Source organism: Thamnophis elegans, chromosome Z (genome assembly GCF_009769535.1).
Source record: "Thamnophis elegans isolate rThaEle1 chromosome Z, rThaEle1.pri, whole genome shotgun sequence".
Classification (NCBI taxonomy): Eukaryota; Metazoa; Chordata; class Lepidosauria; order Squamata; family Colubridae; genus Thamnophis; species Thamnophis elegans.
In genome coordinates, this window is record NC_045558.1 from 106,316,680 (window position 1) to 106,334,670 (window position 17,991).

Here is a 17,991-nt window from a genome sequence, read left to right on the forward strand (position 1 = left end):
TTGGTGATTTGGGTAGGGCATCAATGGTTTATGTACAGTAGGTAATGGTTATGGTCTTATGCCCCCCAGCCCTCTGCCAGTTGAGTGCCAATAGAAAATGCAGTTTAGTTTTAGACAAAAGACAGTTTAAAAAACTCTAATACACATATGCAATCATCTGTCTCAACTGTAAATGTTCATCGGGATATGCAATGGCAAATGCCAGATTTATCATGAGCTTGCTGAGCTTGCTTATTGGTGCCTAATTCCCATGCTGATTTCATGACCTGTTTCTTCCTCAGAATCAATTGTTTCATGGATTATTTTTCTATTGTTGCTTGGGTCTTCTAAAAGGCTAAAGCGGGGGGTGTCAAACTCATGTCATCACAGCATGTCACGTGACATATTGGGACTTTTATTCCCTTCGCTAAAATGTGGGTGGGGTGGCAGGGCGTGACGCATCCGGCCCACGAGCCAGGAGTTTGACAGCCCTGGGCTAAAGTGATGCATGTTAAATGTCAGGTGTTCTCAGGCCCCAAGAACAATTCGTAATTGCTTCTGAACAGTTTCCTTTATTGTTGCCAAACTAAATTTTGCCAAACTAAAGTAACTGCTTGCATCATTAAAGATATAATTTGAGAATTGCTAGGGAAGAGCCCTCTTCACTCTCTTTCTCTGGTCAAACTATCTAAACTATCTACTACCTCTTGGCCATGTGGAATGCAATCCAAAGTACATTCCCCCATAAGTGTTGAAGTATACGGGTCTTTTCTTATGACAGCAAGATGTTGGAAATAAATGGCTAGGTTCTTTCAACGCACTCTTACTTTTTGATGAACCATGAGCCATGATTTGTTGAATAAAGCAAAGTGGGGTGAGTTCATATATGTTATGCAAAGCATAAGCAAGCATCTAATTGTTTTGGTAGATATTAGGATTATATTAGATGGGGTTGATTAGCTATTAGGAGCCCATACAATTAGGGTGCATAGATAGGGATTAGCTGTCTGCTCCCAGAATTCCAAGTCAGTTTGCCTGAGGAACCACCACCACCTATCCCCAGCCGCAAAATATGAAACTGTTTGTCTGCCTTCTAATGCTCATCTCCTATTAAGATGATACAATTTGAATCTTGCATGGATGTTTTTATCTATGTAATGCTACATCTATGTTTTGAAATTTCATTGATATGCGATTCTACTTTCTTAGCTAAATTTCTTTATCTTTCTTCCTCTTTCCTACAGGATTCACACCGTTTTGGGTTTAATATCCGGAAAGCCATGAATGACATCTTGAATCTTTTCCAAGAGAACAAAATGGCCCATGCCACAGCTGGCAAGTGACTGAATAAATGCCAGCAATATTGTACAGTTAGTTATCAACGACACATGTTGAGTGTGTTTTTTTGTTCGCTAATCAGCAGGGATTTTTTGGAAAGCGGGGGAGGGGAAGCCCAAGGGCCAGTCCCGAAGGTGTCTGCAAGCACAGTGGAATTCACCTTTGGATTTAGAGGCCTGAATTCTACTGTATATCAAATCCCACAGATCTTTAGGCAAATAAGAGTTCTTATCCACCCGTCCCACATTTCTCTTATTTCCTAAAGATCTGATGGGGAAGATTGCTAACTAAGGCTTGTTTGTGGATGAAGAAGCCATCCGTTGCTGGATTAGAATGGAAAAGTTGGGAGCTTAGCTGATTGTGATTTCTGCTCCAAGCTCCCACATGGATTTTCTGAAGCTGTTTCTCCTCATCCATTTGCAACCAGCTGCTAAGAATCTCTTCTCCCTGTGCTCCAGCCACTTTAAGACCAGTGGTTGATTGCCTGCCTATTCTGTACTTCATACATGAAGGACTCAGTCCCTGTGGCTGTGATTATACTATTCCTATATAAAGTGCTTCAAATAGGTTGATGGTAGGTGATATTTTTGAGAACTGAGTTCCTCATTCTCACCCTTTAATTCCTGAGGTAATAGGAAGTCACTATAAATTCATTGTAGGGGAAAGGAATCTTAATGTAAGCCAATCAGTTGGTCTATCTCTTAGCATTATAAATGTTAATAAAACTCCAGAATGGGAGTTCTTGCCAAAAATGTCTGGTTTTGGTCAACTGAAGGGTTAGAAAGCAATAAGGAGCATGTTTAAAATCCAAGAGGTTTTGAAGAAAGCCCTCCGTTGCAGAAGTGCTTAATACTGCCTCTTTTAAATGTCCTTTTATCAGACAAGCCAGACTTCTCCCTTCCAGAGACCTTTAGTTTAGTTTACCATACTTTTGCAAAACTTCTGTCATTTGAAGACCATTTTTTTAAAATATAAGGGCTGACCTGTGGAACATACAAGAAAGAACATTAGGGAAACTATGTGAAAAATGGGGCACGCTCAGACTGCAGTTAGAAAAGTAGACAGTGTTATGACCACATATTCAGATTTTCTATTTTCATGCAACTTCCAAAAAAGCTTTTGCACTTCGTTGTCTTCTAAGGGTTGATAGCAAGATGGGGAAGTTTTTCAGCTCCTTATTGTGTTGAATGCAAACTTATTAGATTGGGACAATGCTTGACATTTGAATGGCATGCTGCAGGACATACTGGTTTAAGGTGGGTGGTCTTACAGCAGGGCTTCTGTTTGTGCATGAGCCTCCAAGGCTGTTTAAGATCCTGCTTCCATTGATCAGGGCAACTGGATGTTGGAAAAGGGAGAGAAAAGGAAGGCCTACAGAGCTCATTAACCCATTGGGGCATCAAGCCAAACAAACAGTATGTGCAATACTGGTAATCATGACACTGTAGGTCACCAAACAAACGAGTTCAGTTGATTTGATCTAAGGGAGCAAAGTACCACAGGGAAAAGCACCCTGCATTCTCCCAGGGCTGCCTCCACAGGATTCTACTGCCTCCTGATGGCTTGCATGCATTGGGTCACAAGGCATGGTCAGGCCTGTGACTGTAGCAAGTGATGGGAACAGCAAAGTCAAAGAAAAAAATACTAAGGGATAGATTTGGATCTAATGACTCAGATCACTTTCTAGAGTGGTAATGCTTGAGGCAGAGAGCTATTGGCTCCTGACAGTCCTTACATGGGAAACATCAGCTCTCCTCCCACCACCGGTCACCTGAGTTTAGTAGGTATTGTGTAAAAAAAGATAGTAACCAAGGAGAATCTAAAGCAAGTGATTACCCATATATGTAAAGCCCAGTCCTGAAAATTCAAAGGTTGTGCTATGAATTACATACTATAGAGACTGAGCAGGAAGCTCTTTAGAATATAATAGCAATAGCAGATTTATATACCACCACACAGTAGTACAGCCCTCTCTAAGTGGTTTACAGAGTTTGCATATTGCTCCCAGCAATCTGGGCTCATTTTACTGACCTCAGAAGGATGGAAGGCTGAGTTAACCTTGAGCCAGTGAGAATTGAACTGCTGAACTGCTGGCAATCAGGAGTCAGCAGCATTAGCCTGCAGTACTGCATTCTAACCACTGCACCACCAAACTATAAGATGGGTTAAAAACAAAACTATTCATAGTTTAGTTTAAATCTTAGGGCAGGGTTGAAAACAACTATTAAGCAGCTGAAAGATTCCCTTTTAGTTTATATTTTGGATGTCTTGAGAACTATCATAGACAGAGAAATGGCAAGGAATATCAAATGGGGGTGTGAGAATTGAGTTTATTTTTTAAATGACTCATACCTTTTAGCTGAACAAAAACAGCAGATACAAGTAGACTTCAACTGACAATCACAATTGGGACTGGAATCTGCATTGTTAGGTGAGGTAGTCATTAAGTAAGGTGCACCTGATTTTAAGACCTTTTATGCCCTCAACTTCCAGGAAACTGCAGCTGTCATAAATACATGCTGGTTGCAAAGCAGCCAATTTCAATCACATAACCAAACCACAGGGATGTGCAATTGTTATGTGCAAGGATCAGAATAAATCACTTTTTTTAGCACTGTCGTAACTGAATGATTGCAAAATGAACCCAAGTACCTGTAACTTACATATTTCTGACATTTGGCAATTAATTATAGCCAACAGAAGTAGCATTCTGTTCTAACAGAAGTACATGTTTATCTCTGAAGAGGGGAAATACATGGAACCACCATTTTTGTGCCTTTCCATCACTGGTCTTAACTTGTGGTTTATCAAGAGATTCATTATAGCTCAGTTTGATTTGCAATAGCTGATGTTCAGGTTTTTTTTTTTTTAAATGCTTCCGACATAAAATAACAATTTGCTGAAGACTGCTAGCCTAGTTACAAGGCTGCAGAAGGATCTGAAATGATTAAACAAATAATGCCTGCCCCAGCCAAATGCTGGGGTTCTCTTGAGAATTTCAGCTACATGACACAAAAAGCTGGAAGGGAAAGAAAGAGCAAAACTAAATTTCTCTTCACATACAATTTCATTTAGCAACTCCTCAGTGATTCTTTTTCCTTTTCTTCCACCCTACTGTTTCTCAGACTCCCCCCCCCCCCGCCTTTTCCCTTATAGAAATACCTGGGAAGAGACAGATCAATTACAAAGGATTTTTAAAATTAGGCCATGTAGAAATTGTCCTTCATAAAGCCACCAAGAGACTAAGATACTATGTCCATGGAATAAATAACAGTGCAAAAATGATGGCTTTCCATATATGCAAAATATGTGTTGATAAATAAAATAGAACAAAACTGACATTCTAAACTTGCAGTAAGCAAGTTTCGCAAGAAGAGTGAAGAGAAAACTGGAGAGACACATATGCTAATTTGCCTATTAATGAAAAGGAAAACACTGTTTCTGAGCTCATGTATCCCAACACCTGAAGCTTGAACAGGCAATCAGCTATAATTCACTATTTTTGTGAATGCCCTTAGATTTATTCAGCTGGACATGGGAAGGTTTTTTTCCACTCCCCAAAGTTAGTTCACTGTACTACACCAACCTCAGTGCTATTATCCTTCCTACAAAATACAAAAAAAATATTTATAGGAAAATAGATGGAAATGAGAAAAAGAGCAACATGGAAGTAGACAGGAAGACCACTCAGAAGCTAGTGCAAAACTATAGCTGAGCAATTTGTAGCATTATTTCCCTCTCAGTCACATTTGGACTTGCAAAAAATATATGGAGGTTGCACTTGTCAAAATCAACAGGGCCAGGACAAAACAGAATTTAATTAACACATCATTACAATTAATATTGTTCGTTATGACTTTCATTTTTAGTCACATTAAATTTACCATTCAGCACTAATGGAAGTACTCAGGAAAGTACATTAAAGGTTTTCAAAGGCTGCATTTAATTGTTGGACTATGTTCTCAGACTGTGGAATTCCCATTATTAGCCAAGATCAGAGGAAGAAAAGTTTAGTGTCAAAGCTATTGTGCTTTGCCCACTGAAGATCACAAGTTCATTTTTCAAGGTCTCAAAATATTTTTAGCAGTGTTTAGAAAAATTTCTGAAAGAAATTTTGATGAACTAATGTCCGATCAGAATGGGAATAGAACTCAGGGTAAGGCAGTTTTGAAGATTGTATATCCATAGCCAAGGTGGCCTGTCTCCAGACTTTCCAGCATATGGCCATCTCAATCTGGCCTGCATCAACTTAGGATCAGAAAATTGCTCCAGAAAGACTGCACTCTGGAAACATTTTATTGGGGGCAGGGGAGTCTGGGGTTAGTCTACTCTGTGCCTCACTGTGACATCGTCTTCTGCAAACGCTGGCAGCTGGGGCATTTGCCTTCTGATTGGCCCCGCTGCTTCAGCTCCTCCAAAATGGGTGCCATCGCATGTTCAAACATCTTTCTCAGCACCTCTGTATTCACAATGCTGTAGCTGTGGGTGGGAACCAAGAGGTGATAAAGAAGAAAATAAAAAAGATGCCGTTTGCACAGTCATTCAATGTAGAAAATATGACAGGTTTAAATCTTGAAAGAGAGAGTAACAGCCCAGGTACAGCATCAAGGAATTCCCTCCATCAATATCAGAAGAGTGCATTTTGATGCACTGAAAATAACATTAAAAAAAAGATATCTCTGGAAGTGAGCTTATTTAATAAAAATATGACAAAGAAGCACTGGTCCAACTTAATATTGCTTTAGGACAATTTCCCTTTTTTCCAGAACTAGTGAAGGGAGTTTCAAAATATCATTAGAAGAAAAGAGAGGTGGTAGACAATATATGTACAAAACATCTAAACTGGAAAGAGAGTTTTAAAAAGCATTTTAAAACCCAACTCTTCTTGATTGTTTTAAATATGCATGCCAATTATATGAGTTTTAGGAAATTGAATTTGAAAAAAGAAAACAGATGTTCTCAGGAATCTAAAGCCAATGCCAAAAACTGGATTTTGTAGAAAACTGCATTTTCAATAGCAGACAATTATCTGTTCATGTAAATAGTCAATTCACTTACTTCTGTAATACTGAACCTTCTCTTCTGTGAACTGGAAAACTGCAATTACCTGCTGGTCTATGAAAGGAAAGCTATAATATCAAGTCAGTCTTTCTAGCTGACATACTGTTCATAGATAAAGCAAAAATTATGGTTAGTCCTTGATAGAAAAATCATAAAGTTTGTAGCTGTCCTGATACATCATGGCCATCCAATAAGAGCATTTCTCAACCTTGGCAACTTTAAGCTGGATGGATTTCAACTCATGCTTGGCTTGAGAATCAGGAATTGGCTCAGGATTCTGAAATCCATACAGCTTAAAGTTGTCAAGATTTGGCTTCTTCCCCAAACATGGGATGGAAGATTTTGTGCCATTGGACTGTTTGTGGATTGGTTTTGATTAGATGAAGCTACTTTGGGAATGTTTTACCCTGTTTTAATATTGTGGTTTTTTTATCGACGTATACTGCCCAGTTCCATGTGCCAACTGGGAAGCTGTTAAATTGATATAATGAGTCTATCAGGCTAAGCCATAATATGCTATGTTTGGTTTTATCTTAGCTTTTGTGGTCCTTGGAAATTACAAACCATAGGTTATGCCAAGTCCCACATGCCAAAAACAATCCACAAATATATATTTGAGTAAAAAAAGCCAAATGACGTGGGAATTGGAACCCGACTCCCAGAGGTAAAAGATGTTGCTGCTTTTAATAATTTCATCTGTCATCAACAATCTCTCTGACACATCCCTTCCTTGGATAAGGAAGTCATTGAAAGACTTCCTGCAGTCCACCAGCAAGTTGGGAATTCAACCAGCAGTCCAGGCCCAACTATGATTTATGGCTTAATGTGTGAATGTCGTCAATAGGGGGAGTCCCTATTGGGGACTTAACAATGGCATCTCACATTTAGAATTGCTTGCTCTAAATTTTTCAAGATTTTTGCTGATTTCTGGCATTTATATCTGATTACTAGCAAAAAAAAAGCCCAAATAAATAAAATAGATTCATTTAATGACTATGGTTTCACTTAATTACCATAGCATTTCCTTAAGGACCTCTGCAAAAAAGATAAAATTGGGTACAGTTGCACAATAATCAATTTAACAGCCACTATGACTTGTAACCATAATACCAGGTTAAGTTATAGTCATAAGTTGAGGACTACCTGTAATGCTTTGTTTAATAAATTGTGATTAAACAAAACATTACTTGGAGGCTTTATGACACTGACCTGTGTGAAATCAGGGAAATCAAACCTAACTTTGGCCTAATCTCCATATCCTTCCTTAGTTTAGCCTTCTGAGTCTCATTAAAAAGTTGGACTGTATTCTTCAATTCTGACCCGGAGGTTTAACTAGGTACCTGGAACATCTAGCACAATTAGGAGGCCGGTCGGATGCTTCCATATTCTTCATTGTTGCAAGATGTCGGGATATGTCTTCCAGGAGTCCATCAAGGTCTGCCCGAAGCTGAGTGAGAGATACTGAAGTCCGTTTTGCCCTATCAAAGAAGAAAGCAGCTGTAAGTAAAAGGGAAAATTTCCAAATTCATAGCCCTGTAACAATTCAGAGAAATGTAACTTTGACTACCACATAGACTGATAGAGTTCCTTATCTCTCGATCAAGTCTTGAGATTGGAGCAATTCCATTTTACACAGTCATGGGTTGGCAGAAGATTAGTGACTTTCTGATTTGGGGGCATTTGTCTTCCAGGAGTCCCTGTTCCCCTGCATTTTATTCGCTCTTACTCTTCATTACAATGGGGCATGGGGTGGGGAGCTCGATATGGAATTTTATCTAAAATTGTAGGTCTTTATTAAAAAACATACTAGAGGACCCACCCTCTTTTATTCTGAATCTGAATTTTTGCACCTCCTGGTATTTTTTAAGCAAAGAATTTGGTAGAGTTAAGTATATATTAATGTGCAAGAAAACCTGCTGAAGAAAAAGGCCAAGAGACCATAGGCACATTCATGAAGATCGCTGTTGGAAGATTCATAAACACTAGAGAGCTTCACTTTTTAAAAGGAAAATTATAGTGATCAGGACATGTTCCAGGACAACAAGACCATAATATACTAATCTTCCCTACTGGATTACAGAGCTACAAATAATTATAACTCTTAATACAAAGTGATGATCATGGAAGTTGTAGTCAACTTTTCTAAAACCAAAACTCTAGGAGGAAAAAGTTCTACTATAAGAATGTAGGGAACAAACCCCATCACATTAGCGAAAGTTATCTAATTGAACCAGTGATAGGATTCAAATAATTTAACCACCGATTCTCTGCCCTAATGACCAGCTGGGTAGGCGGGGCTCAGTGGGCATGGCCAACTCAACATCACACAGTTGATGGGCGCTTTGCCTTAGCTGTTACAATGTAATAAGGGTTAACCGGAGAGGTAGTTTATGTAAGCAGGACAATAAAGATTAGGCTAGAAACTGGAAAGTGGGAAGAAACAAAATGAGATTTCTTCCAACAACTGGTTCTCCAAACTGCTTAGAGAGTTAACAACCGGTTTTCCCAAATAGGTGCGAACTGGCTGACTCCCAACACTGAATTGAACCTCTTGTATTTTAATCTAGGATACAATAAATAATGGGTTGCATTTACTTCATCTCTAAAATCTGGAATTTTCTTTGCTGGGAAAAAGAGGGCTCCTTGGAGGAGAGAAAGGGAAGCCTGTTTGCTCAGGAGAAGCACATACGTGGTAGAGACTTCATCCAGTTCCTCCCGCAGCATCCTGAGCTCCTGGCCTTGTTCCACCTGTGTCCTTTCCCGCTGGGGAAGAACACCCTCCAAGCGCACCCCCAGCTGAGCCAGCAGCCGCAATGCCTCCTTCTGGGCCAGGTCCAGCATACATTTCCTAGAGTGGGGAGTGATGGAAAGAGACCAGGTTGATAGGTTGGTGCCTCTAGCAAAGCCAAGGCTCTTCCACTCCCACTTCACAGTAGCTGATCTCTCCCAGCAGAGCAAGGCAAGCCGAGGTGGAAGCCATGCTTGGCTTTTCAACTATGCCCATCTTATCCCCAAAACCTGCTCGCAATTGCCCACTTCCCATTATAGGCCATTGAGGGATGCCAACCGAACAGCATTACTTTCTTCATAGATGACTGATATTGAGGGTATCATGACTATTCTGCCTATTACGTCCAAAAGTTGTTTGGAGATCCCACTTGCCACCCTTGTTCTAGCAACTGCTATGAGGTCTTACCAACGAAAGTCTTCTACTTGAACTTGTTGCTGCAAATTACGCAGTTTCTCCTAAACGGAGTGGGGGAAGTGATAGGGAAACAATAGCATTAATTTGGTATTGAACATAATTATTATAACACTCATAATTCCCGATCAGTCTAGCTGGGTTAGTTAGAAACTCTAGTTGTAATCCAGCAGATTTGGAGGAAAATACAGTGCATCCATAGAAGAAAGCAGTTTGATGTAGATCCCATCCTTTTCAATTTAATAAGATGGTAAATAATGGGGCAAACAGCTGAAGCTGTTGCAGCATTTAAAGAAGAAACAATACTATGGCGGAAATGTAGCAAGACAACAACACTGAGTTTGCAATATTATTTTATCACCATTGCACACACACACACACACACACACACACACACAGAGAGAGAGAGAGAGAGAGAGAGAGAGAGAGAGGAGAGAGAGAGAGAGAGAGAGAGAGAGAGAGAGAGAGAGACTGACAAAATGAGCTTCTACAGGTAAGAGTGGGATAAGATTTGAGCATCTTTCCCTTCAATGCCAATCCAAAGCTTAACAATGCTGGTGAGACACAATTCAAAAAGAAAATTCCAGAAAAGATAACAACGAAACACCTTCATATTGTTCCAAAAACATTATGCCAAAAGATATCAAGCATGATTGAAGAAGGTTATTTTTCTGGTGTATAGCTCTTCAAATTTCCCCTAAAACAATTATCTTGTGCTATAAGCCAGCCTGACAAAGACTAAATTATTATAGTTGCCAATGGAACTTAATTGCCGTCTTAATTTAATCCCTATGTGACAGTGGCTGTCTTTTGCTAAATGGTCCATATTTTTTAATATTTGAAAAGAATCCCTTGACGAAGATGAAAAGAGGAAAAGATTTAAAAGGGACAGACGGAGAGATGATGAGTGGCAGCGAGATGGTCAGATGACCAACCCAGCCCAGTAGTCTGACCTTTGAAAATCTGCACATAAAATTGCTTTTGTTTCTATTTTGCTACCAAAAGATGTAGAAACTTGAATCGCAGCCTCTGTTCATGCTAGAGGAAACCAGTCTTGGTTCCTTATGAGTGGTCACTCAATATAATAGTTTCTGCTCATAATCTTACTTTCTGACAACTGTTCTCCATCAATCTACTAGCTCATAGCAGCTTTGGTTACCTTTCCAAATGCTGTGAATTACTTGCACTGTTGATACCACCCCATATTCCTGCAAGTCTCAAATCTTCTCCCTCACCTCCAAGAGGGCTGAATTTTCTTCCAGCACACTGGTCTTAATTTCAGCATCCTCCACAGATTTGGTCACCTTTCGACAGCTTTCCTATAAGAGATTTTAGGGAACGAGGAAACTTAGAAGCCAAGAAGCAAATAAATGGAATCAGCTAATATGGATTTTCAACTAGTGTTGTGTTTCATTTTTTGAAAGTCTTTTCAAGAAATGGAGGCTGGGAAAAAGCTGAAAAATCTCTCTTTTTTTTTTAACTTGGTATTCTAAGGCTGATTTTAACTGCTTTACATTGGAAATGTGGTTTGTCACAGCCAAATTCCTAGGGCTGAGTGAGTGTGACATCCAAGGACACCTAGCTTGCTTTATGCATGGGTCAGGATTAGAATTCATTCCCCTGGTTTCTAGCTTGATGCCTTAGCCCAGTGATTTCAAACTTGATTTCATTGAAAGCCGCATCAGGATTGTGTTTGACCTCCGGGGAATATGGGCGGGGCATGGCCAGCTCAACATAACTTGTGTCAGGGGTGCCTGTGATGGCCCGAGTGTTCTGCCAGCGAAAACGGGCTCTGAAGCTCCATTTCCTACTGTGACAGCCTCCTGCAACCTTCTGTCAGCGAAAACAAAGCTTGTGAGAGTCACATGCAGCCCTCATGAGCACTATTTTTGCTGGCAGAGGTACTGCGGGCCGGTCATTCACTGTTTCCAGAGTGGCTGCGTGGGCCAGATCTAAGCACTCCATGGGCCGGATCTGGCCTGTGGGCCTTGAGTTTGACCACTACCTTAGCCACTACACCAATTGGCTTTCACCCTTAAGCACTACACTGGGCTGTCACCCTTGATCTACATGCCTCTTCCGTTACTTCTCTAGCGGGTTCAAAACAATCAACAAGGTTCTTCTTATCCCTCCTTCTTTGTAAGGAAGATTCAGCCAAATGAAACCGGCTGACTCGAGTGTCCTTTCATACCTGTGGGGCAGTGGAAGGATTCAAATTTTTTTACTACCAGTTCTGTGGGTGTGGTTTGGTGGCCATCCCATGGCATGGCTCGGTGGGCATGGCAACGGAAGGATACTGTAAAATCTGCATTCCCTCCGCATTCCAGGGGAAGGTTACTGCAAAATCCCCATTTCTTCCCAATCAGCTGGGATTCGGGAGGCAGAGAATAGATGGTGGTGGGGCCAGACAGAGGTGGTATTTACCAGTTCTCAAACTACTCAAAATTTCCACTACTAGTTCTCCAGAATTAGTCAGAACTTGCTGAATACCACCTCTGCTATGGGGACTTCTTTGACACAGAAGCACCTCAGCTGCAGGCTGCCTTGACTTTAGTGTAGATCAGATGGAACAAATGAAAACTCTCTTCCAATTGTCTTAGAAAATTTCTGCCACACTCATCTAGAATCTTCATAGCATTGTCCAGGGCTACTACATAGAGCCATGCTCATTTTTGGGTTTTGGGGGTTGGGCAATTCTAGAAAATGCTCTACCTCATTTCTGACAGTTACATGTGCTGCCACATTATTTGAGCAGAGACATATATATATATATAAAATCCCAAACCAGTAAGCCTAAGTGATGGCAATATCATTGAAAACTAAAATGAAAATTGTACATAATCTGACTAAAGCAAACCAGCAAATGTTAATCTTGTAGATAACATGCATAGTCTACTTTTAAATCTTTTCCCTCATTCCAACCCTGCCTTTCCCCACCCTTTCTTCTGTTTTTTCCCTATAATTCTGTCTGATTAAGAGTACTGAAAAACTCAGATGCTTGCACAATTAATGGTTCTAGGCAAAATACTGCCTAATTCTGAATTTATTTTCTTAAGGATCAACATACCTTGCTTTTCAATTTTTAGCTAGACAGTTTTTGCCAACAATATTGTTTTTAAAAAATTAAACAATAAAGCCAAGGCAAAGTCAAATCTGATTTTACAACAAGATGGACAGAATTTAGCGCCTTCTACCTCAAATTGGCCCAGTAAGTCAGGCTGAAACATTCTTGCATTGGCAGCCTTAAAAAAAACAAATTAATTCTACATTCCTGTCTATTAAAGCAGAAATAGACATGATCAATGTGTAAATCTACCTGTTCAGCTATGCAGTCTATACAAACAAAAACAGACCTGCAGATTCTGAAGATGGTGGTTGACCTTAGATGTCCTCTCCTTGAGACTGGTAATGGAGTCCTTGGCTCGCAAAAGGCCACTATTGCTCACTTCCTATTGGGAGAGAATATAAGAAGGGACCAGATCAAGCAAATCATCATCCACTTACTCGTGACTTCTTCACACTTTCCAATAATTTATTTCAGTCTCAGTGTCAACTGAAAGGTCTTTATAGAGACCTACGAAATTCAGTGGCGGATTAAGGCTCACTGGTGCCCTAAGGACTGACAAATCTTGGTGCCCCCCCCCCCCATATTTGTATATACTGTACAAATCTTCATTGTTTTTTTTTTTCTTTCTCAACGTTGAGATACCTCCTTGGATCTAGTCTCCTAAGCTTGTGCTTAGTCCGCTTAATGGTTAATACACCACTGACGAAATTCATTACTGAAAGTGACAGAAGTAGTTAGTGACATATTTGAGGGACACAAGAGACATAAAGTAGAAATTTGCTTGTTGCAATGAACCTTTTGCAACTGCGGGTCAAGGAAAATAAAGGAAGAAATACTTTGAACAATATAAATGAAACAAACAAAATGTTAAAAAATTATATTTGTGTAGTTACTTATTAAGCACATTTAAATTATATTAAAGTAATCAAAATATATTTACAATCCTCAAGGCATATCACAACTTTTGAGCGCCCTAATGTTTGGAAATTGAAAGGGGAAAAATTTGACATGCCCGAAAAGGCCATGCACAGAAAGCAAATTAGGAATGAAAAATGACAGAAACAGATCACTGCAGAAGGAGGATCTCACGAGAACAAAATCTTGTAAAAAAACGAACATAGGCTCTGTTTGAAGGGATTATGTTGGGAAATTCTTTCCTAGTCCTAAATAATCAAGTGATATGAAGATTTTTTTAAAAGGATATTTTTTCTTGAAAAGAATAATAGCAAAAAAAGCCCTTGCTATAAAAAAACCCCTTGATTTTCTTTAAATTTTGTCTAATGCAATATTATCAAAGATAAAGAAAAAGAATGAAATAAAAATAAATTCAGAATTTTATTTTTATATCAAAGATTTCATTTAGTTTTTCTTTACTCCAAATTACTCTATCATTGAAAATACATTGTTTAGTTCTGACTGCCACTCCATTTTTAAACCACATTTAGAATTTATTTTACAGCCTGATAAAAGTTTTGTTTTACAACAGGAAAGTACATTTTTGGATTACAAATTTATAAAAGATTTAAATATTTAATCTTTAAACATACTTTGCAAAAAAAGCTTGACGAGGAATGATGGATGGAAAATTTAACAACTAAGAAGGTCTAACACAAGGTTTTCTTCTTGTCTATTATTAGAACAAGACTAACCCAAGGCACGTTAATTATCTAGGAAAGCAGCAACAAATACATGAGACTGTGACTCATTGCCTCACCTGCTGGCTAGAAGTATCATCTTCATCTTCTGACCATGCTGGCTTGATGGGAAATAGAGGATCCCGTCTTTCGCCTCCTGCTCCCCCTGGTAAGCCTCCATCATCCGTTGATTCATTCTCAGTGGTAGAGTCATCACGTTCCCCATCAGTTAGATTCAGAAGAGAAACATTAGTGCAAGCAGAAGAACGCTTCAAATTCAGATTGGGACTTTCACTGGTAAAATGGGGCTCGACTCTGGTTGGGAAAAGGGGCATATGTTATCCTTAGATTCAGCTGTTGACTATTTTCTTTCCCACATAATATATGGCGGAGAGATTGCAGCATTACTTTAATATAGCACGGAGCCTTAGGATGCCTCAATGACTAATATATTATTTGACACATATTCTTTTGAAAACTAAGAGCGACCCTTGGCTGGTCTTAGTTTTATTATCATCTACTAAATTTTCTAAACTCCTTTCATGAGCAAATAAATATTGATATATGAAGATATCAAAACAATATGAAATCCTAGCTCAGCTCTCCCAAATATGATGTTTTTATGTGTGTGTTGGTCTTCAACATACTCAATTTAAGGGATTACTGTATTGAAATAGTAGAATATTGCTCTGAAAATTTTGAGAATTAAATTGCAACATATTGATAGGGTATCTACTCTTATTTATTCTATAACTTACATCCTGCCCCCAAGTCAACACATTAGCCAATAAAATCAAACAGAACAGGGGGGAGAAGGGGGCAGGCTGTTCCAAAAAGATAAGGTAATTATCAAAAAGGCTCTCATGCCCATCATTTCTTGAAGTGGGAGAGAATCTAAAGAAGCTCCTCCCAAACGCACTGTACCTATTTCAACAAGATGGGTCATAAAGCAACATAAAGGCCTCACAGATCAAAACCAGCATTTTATACAAAAAATGAATTGTTAACCAATGCAGAGCCACAGGACAATGCTATCCTATTGAAACGGATTGCACTCCCAGCCAATGAGCGCCAACTAGTTTTAGGACATCTTCAAAAGCAGCCCAACAAAGAATATACTGGAATAATCAATGTTATAAAGATGACTATTGCCAAGATCTCCCATCCCACAAGAAATTCAAATGAAACACTAGACAACATTGTCTTCTCTGATAAAAAAAATATTCCACCTGCTAATTAAATAGCAGGATCTCCATTTTCACACTAACCCCATCAAGAAATATGGTCCTCTCTAAACCCAATACAGGAGCTCAATTGTTTCCAAAGAAGCAGTAACACCCTCTTGCTTTGATTCAATTTCACCTTGTTTCCATCCATTCCATTCAATCCCTAACCTTTCACACCCTGGGAGAAAATGCATCTCCTGCTCAGTTCAAAGCTAGCTATCAGGAAGATATTGTTGAACTGCAAGCCAAGAAATGACCTTCCCCATTTAAATATTAAATAGGATAGGGGAGAGAATAAAGTCCCGAGGCACTGCATATAAAAAATGCCCAAGGTTTTCATTTCTTCTCTTGGCATTACCAAGTAGAATCACTCACTTATGAAACAGTGAACACTGCAATTAATGCCACACATCCAACCACTCACACACAAACCCATTTCACAGATAGTTTAGAAAACATCTAAATGATTTTTCACAATGCTTGGCCAGAGTTGTCAGCAATAACCACTGTTGTAGTACCTTATTTAAATCAGATGAGAATCTTATCCACTTAGCCAAGTGTTGGGCTACAAACATTCATTATTTTTGGCCAGCTTTATGCAGACTACAAGTTCTGTAGTCCAACAAAGGTGGGGTCTCATGGCAGTAGCTCTCCATGAACTTAAGGAGAAAAGGAGGGGGTGTTGCATACTCTCTTCCCAGAGGCCTTTCCAGATATCTGGAACTGAATCCGAAACCATCTATGAGCAAAGCAGAAATTCTACTCTGCATCCCCCTTTCCTGTAGGTTTTTACTTGCTACAACGATTGCACTGAATTTCACTTCTACCCTTCATAGGTTACTCACCCATGGAAAGAGACGGCTTTCTTTTTTTTGGGAAAGCCCTTGATGCTAGCAGACTTTCCAAGCTGATCCTTGCTGCTCTGGGCCCGACTTTCAATACCTGATGGTGTGTCTCCGGCCTCATTTATTTCCTTGGATTGCCAGATGGTCTTCACCACAATGTTGGCCATTATAGATTGGGAGTCGATATCTGGTATGAGCACAGATTTTCTTGCCTGTACCACACCAGGAAACCTCTACTATCTACAAGCCAACTGGCTCTCCAGGTAGGGCAAGGATCTTCTAGTTGATCTCATGACCTCACAATGGCTGCCACGGGGATGCCAATCATATGACCCCATTCTTCCATCAACAATTTGCACCACTAACATTCTATGGCATTAGTATAGCCCTCGATGGAAAGAAAACTAATCCAATGATGTAATGCTGATATTGAAATAATTGCATTGACTGAGCTGAACAAATATGCTGTACAATGAACTTCTCTTTTATACCTTGTCCAGGAAGGCAATGTCTAGATTCAACTGCTACACTAGTTTATAGGTTTTCTACGAATGATAGTTAAGCAATCAGTCATACTTATGCCACACAAAGTGAGGTTCACACAGTACAATGAACCTAAAACAAAAATACATTATGGCTTAGTTATAAGTAGACTCAAATATTATATAAACTTTCAAGCCAATGTATTAAATGAAATTGTTTTTTATGCTTTACAAATAATCTGTCTATATGACTTTTGTGTTGTTTGCTGCTTCCTACCTCTTCCACAAGCTTCAAGGATATAACATCCTTACAAACCTACAAAGATAAAGTATTCACATGCTCCATATTTTCCATGTCTACTTGGTTTTTTTTATTTCCCAATCCTACGGCCATTAGCTCATAGGTAATCACAAAGGGAATTTGGGAAATAAACTTTAAGATCATATATAATTTCATTACTTACAGCTGCAATTCAGTAAAGATTATAATCTCCTCCTCCTCCTCCTCATCCTTCTCTTTTTTTTCTTTTTTTGCATCAAGCTGATATCAGCATTTGTCAGTAAAAAGCATGAAAAAAGTCACAGCTGAGATTCTGTTGGGCTAAAAATGAAATAACACGATAGGATGCTATCAAAATGTATTATCTTTGAAAGATCTAGCTATTTGTTAAACAAAAAAGATAACTTGCAAACAATTCAAAGCATTTCACTGATTGCTCTGGCTACGAGATGGGTTAAATGCAATTCTAAACCAAAGGCTAGTATTGTCTACAGTTAATCAAAGGAAACATTCGTAATTTCTTTCTTTCTTTTTGATCATCATGAGGTGTCAACTAACCACAACTGTTGAGTTGATTAACTATTATATATTTATATATAAATAGCTTAACTATTATTTACTGAATCAACCACAACTGAATCAACCACATCTGAATGATTCACATTCCACAATATGCTCGGATCTGATTTTATCAAGTTGTTCTTTCTCAGCTTAACATATTGGACATGATTGTTGTGTTGGATATAACATGAAAAAACAGCTCCATACATGTCAACTTGTATTTCCAAAGAAAAGTAAGTATATGAATGCAATAACTATATTCATTAGTTAGTTTCCACATAACATTAAAAACCACACACCAATGTTGGTTTTATCC

The 17,991-nt window shown here is 39.0% G+C and overlaps 1 protein-coding gene across 1 annotated transcript; it reads right to left on the reverse strand.

Moving 5' to 3' along the window:
• Positions 1-3,699: 3,699 nt before the first annotated feature.
• Positions 3,700-16,519, reverse strand: LOC116522448 (testis-specific serine kinase substrate-like). Its single transcript, XM_032237360.1, has 9 exons — positions 16,353-16,519; positions 14,362-14,596; positions 12,934-13,029; positions 10,816-10,899; positions 9,575-9,624; positions 9,068-9,226; positions 7,719-7,856; positions 6,376-6,432; positions 3,700-5,796 (listed from the first exon to the last, which is right to left on the reverse strand). Exons 1-9 carry the CDS (start codon positions 16,517-16,519, stop codon positions 5,655-5,657), a joined length of 1,128 nt encoding a protein of 375 aa, XP_032093251.1. The 3' UTR covers positions 3,700-5,654.
• Between the last annotated feature and the right edge of the window lie 1,472 nt (positions 16,520-17,991).

Bases quoted from the DNA above. Each gene is read 5' to 3' on its own strand.
- LOC116522448 (XM_032237360.1), bottom strand. From the start codon at position 16,519: ATGGCCAACATTGTGGTGAAGACCATCTGGCAATCCAAGGAAATAAAT. The intron at 9,227-9,574 runs GTAAGACCTCAT...TCCCCACTCTAG, and splicing joins CAAGTAGAAGACTTTCGTTG to GAAATGTATGCTGGACCTGG. The intron at 6,433-7,718 runs GTACCTAGTTAA...TTCCTTTCATAG, and splicing joins AATTGTGCTAGATGTTCCAG to ACCAGCAGGTAATTGCAGTT.